This window comes from Perkinsus marinus (genome assembly GCF_000006405.1).
Source record: "Perkinsus marinus ATCC 50983 genomic scaffold scf_1104296958728, whole genome shotgun sequence".
Classification (NCBI taxonomy): domain Eukaryota; phylum Perkinsozoa; order Perkinsida; family Perkinsidae; genus Perkinsus; species Perkinsus marinus.
This window is the reverse complement of record NW_003206650.1, coordinates 1-1736: the sequence shown is the minus strand read 5'-3', so window position 1 is coordinate 1736 and position 1736 is coordinate 1. Positions and strand designations below refer to the sequence as shown.

At 44.1% G+C, this 1736-nt stretch overlaps 1 protein-coding gene across 1 annotated transcript; it reads left to right on the top strand.

Moving 5' to 3' along the window:
• Window positions 1-1215: 1215 nt before the first annotated feature.
• Pmar_PMAR019761 (cAMP-dependent protein kinase, gamma-catalytic subunit, putative) lies at window positions 1216-1555 on the top strand (the record flags this gene model as incomplete). Its single annotated transcript, XM_002773581.1, has 2 exons — window positions 1216-1375; window positions 1433-1555. Coding segments are annotated over 2 exons (283 nt in total), but the record flags the coding sequence as incomplete, so codon positions are not given.
• Window positions 1556-1736: the final 181 nt, after the last annotated feature.

The window sequence follows — 1736 nt, the reverse complement described above, 5'->3', positions numbered from 1 at the left end:
ATAGTAGTATCATGTACACCAGAGTTATACTGATCAGTGGCCATAATAGATGCTGATCGAGAGGGACTCCGCGATGCCTGAGGTACAGGGCCAGTAGTAGTAGCAACACGGCATATATTAATGCGATGCATATTCGAATTAGTAGAGGACGAAGATGGGATATATCCTCCAATAACCGATGGTGGAGATGCACTCGACGATGAAGCAGCTGTAGTACTAGTAGAGTCGCTTATAGCCTGTGGTTGCTCCAATAAGGATCTCAAGCTCTCAGCCATATTACGTACCATCTCAGCCTCACACTTAGATTGTGGTAGCTTACCCGTCTTGTAGTAGGTCATTATCTTTTGCCTTGTTGATGCCCATTTAGTCCTCACTTGTTTAGGTGTCCGAAATACATCACCATTAGCCTTACGAAGCTCACTCGCCACATCATCAAATGCTTGACCTCTCGCTGCTACTGCATCACGAGAGCTTGAACGTGATATTATAATCTTGGCACGATACAGTATCTCCGCCTCAAAAACCTTTAAGTCGTCACCAGAGAACCTTATATACTGCGACATGATGATGATGATATCCAATGACAGTCAGAATAGGGTAATCTGTAGCTGAGCGATAGCTGCTGATGCCTGCCAATAGGGACAATTAAAATACAATCCTGTGAAAGTAGTATACAAATAGTAGCTACTCAGTAGCTATTATATCTCAAGGTTTATGAAATATTATAAAACTCCACCATCTATGCCTCAAGTAATTCATCAGGTATCTCACAGGAAAACCGTAATGAGCAACACAATCACCATATCCCCAAACGACGACGACGCCGTGTATCTTCACGTCACGTGCCCATCATAGCTCGCCCGCCACGAAGGAGGAGGAGGAGCCGCTCGAAACGGATGCACTTTCCAACCATGGTCGTCGTCGTGGTGATTGGTATGGGCAATGATGAGTAAGCTAGGTGGAACCTCCTAGCTGTTGAATATAATATCATTACGATTCAAGGATAGCTATTGGAGAGGCATTCACGCTGTGTTAACATCTTGTTGTGTGACGGCCCCCCGCCGCACCTTGAGACACGTGGTCGGCGTCTCTTCTTGCTACCTTGTCCTGTCTCGCTACTCTCTGTCATCTATTCTAATGCCTTTCGAAGGATAGAACATGTATACAGTGCGGTATTAGCAGTCCTTCTTATTGGTGATAAGATTACTTATCAAAATGCCTAGCAGCAGCAAAATGAATCTGGATGATTTCTATTTTATCCGTACTCTGGGGACAGGGAGTTTCGGTAGAGTGAAGTATGCCAAGTATAAGGGTGATGGACAACATTACGCTGTCAAGTTCATGAAGAAGCACGAGATACTAAAGCTGAAACAAGGTAGTGTCCAAGCAGGGAGGTAGCAGTAGAGTAATAGCTGCTGTTGATGTTGTTCAGTTGATCACATCAACGCTGAGCGTAACCTCCTTAATCAACTTAATCATCCTTTTATAGTCAATATGCGGGGATCATTCAAGGACACTAGATTCGTTTATATCGTGATGGAAGTCGTCAATGGAGGTAATACCCAACCTACTACCAATACTAGCATCATCAGAGGTAATCCTCACGCTTAGGTGAGCTATTTACTCATTTACGACGGGCTAGGAAGTTCACTGATGAGCAGTCTAAGTTCTATGCTGCACAGATAGCTGCTGCTTTTGACTACATGCATGGCAAGAATATCATCCATAGGGATTTG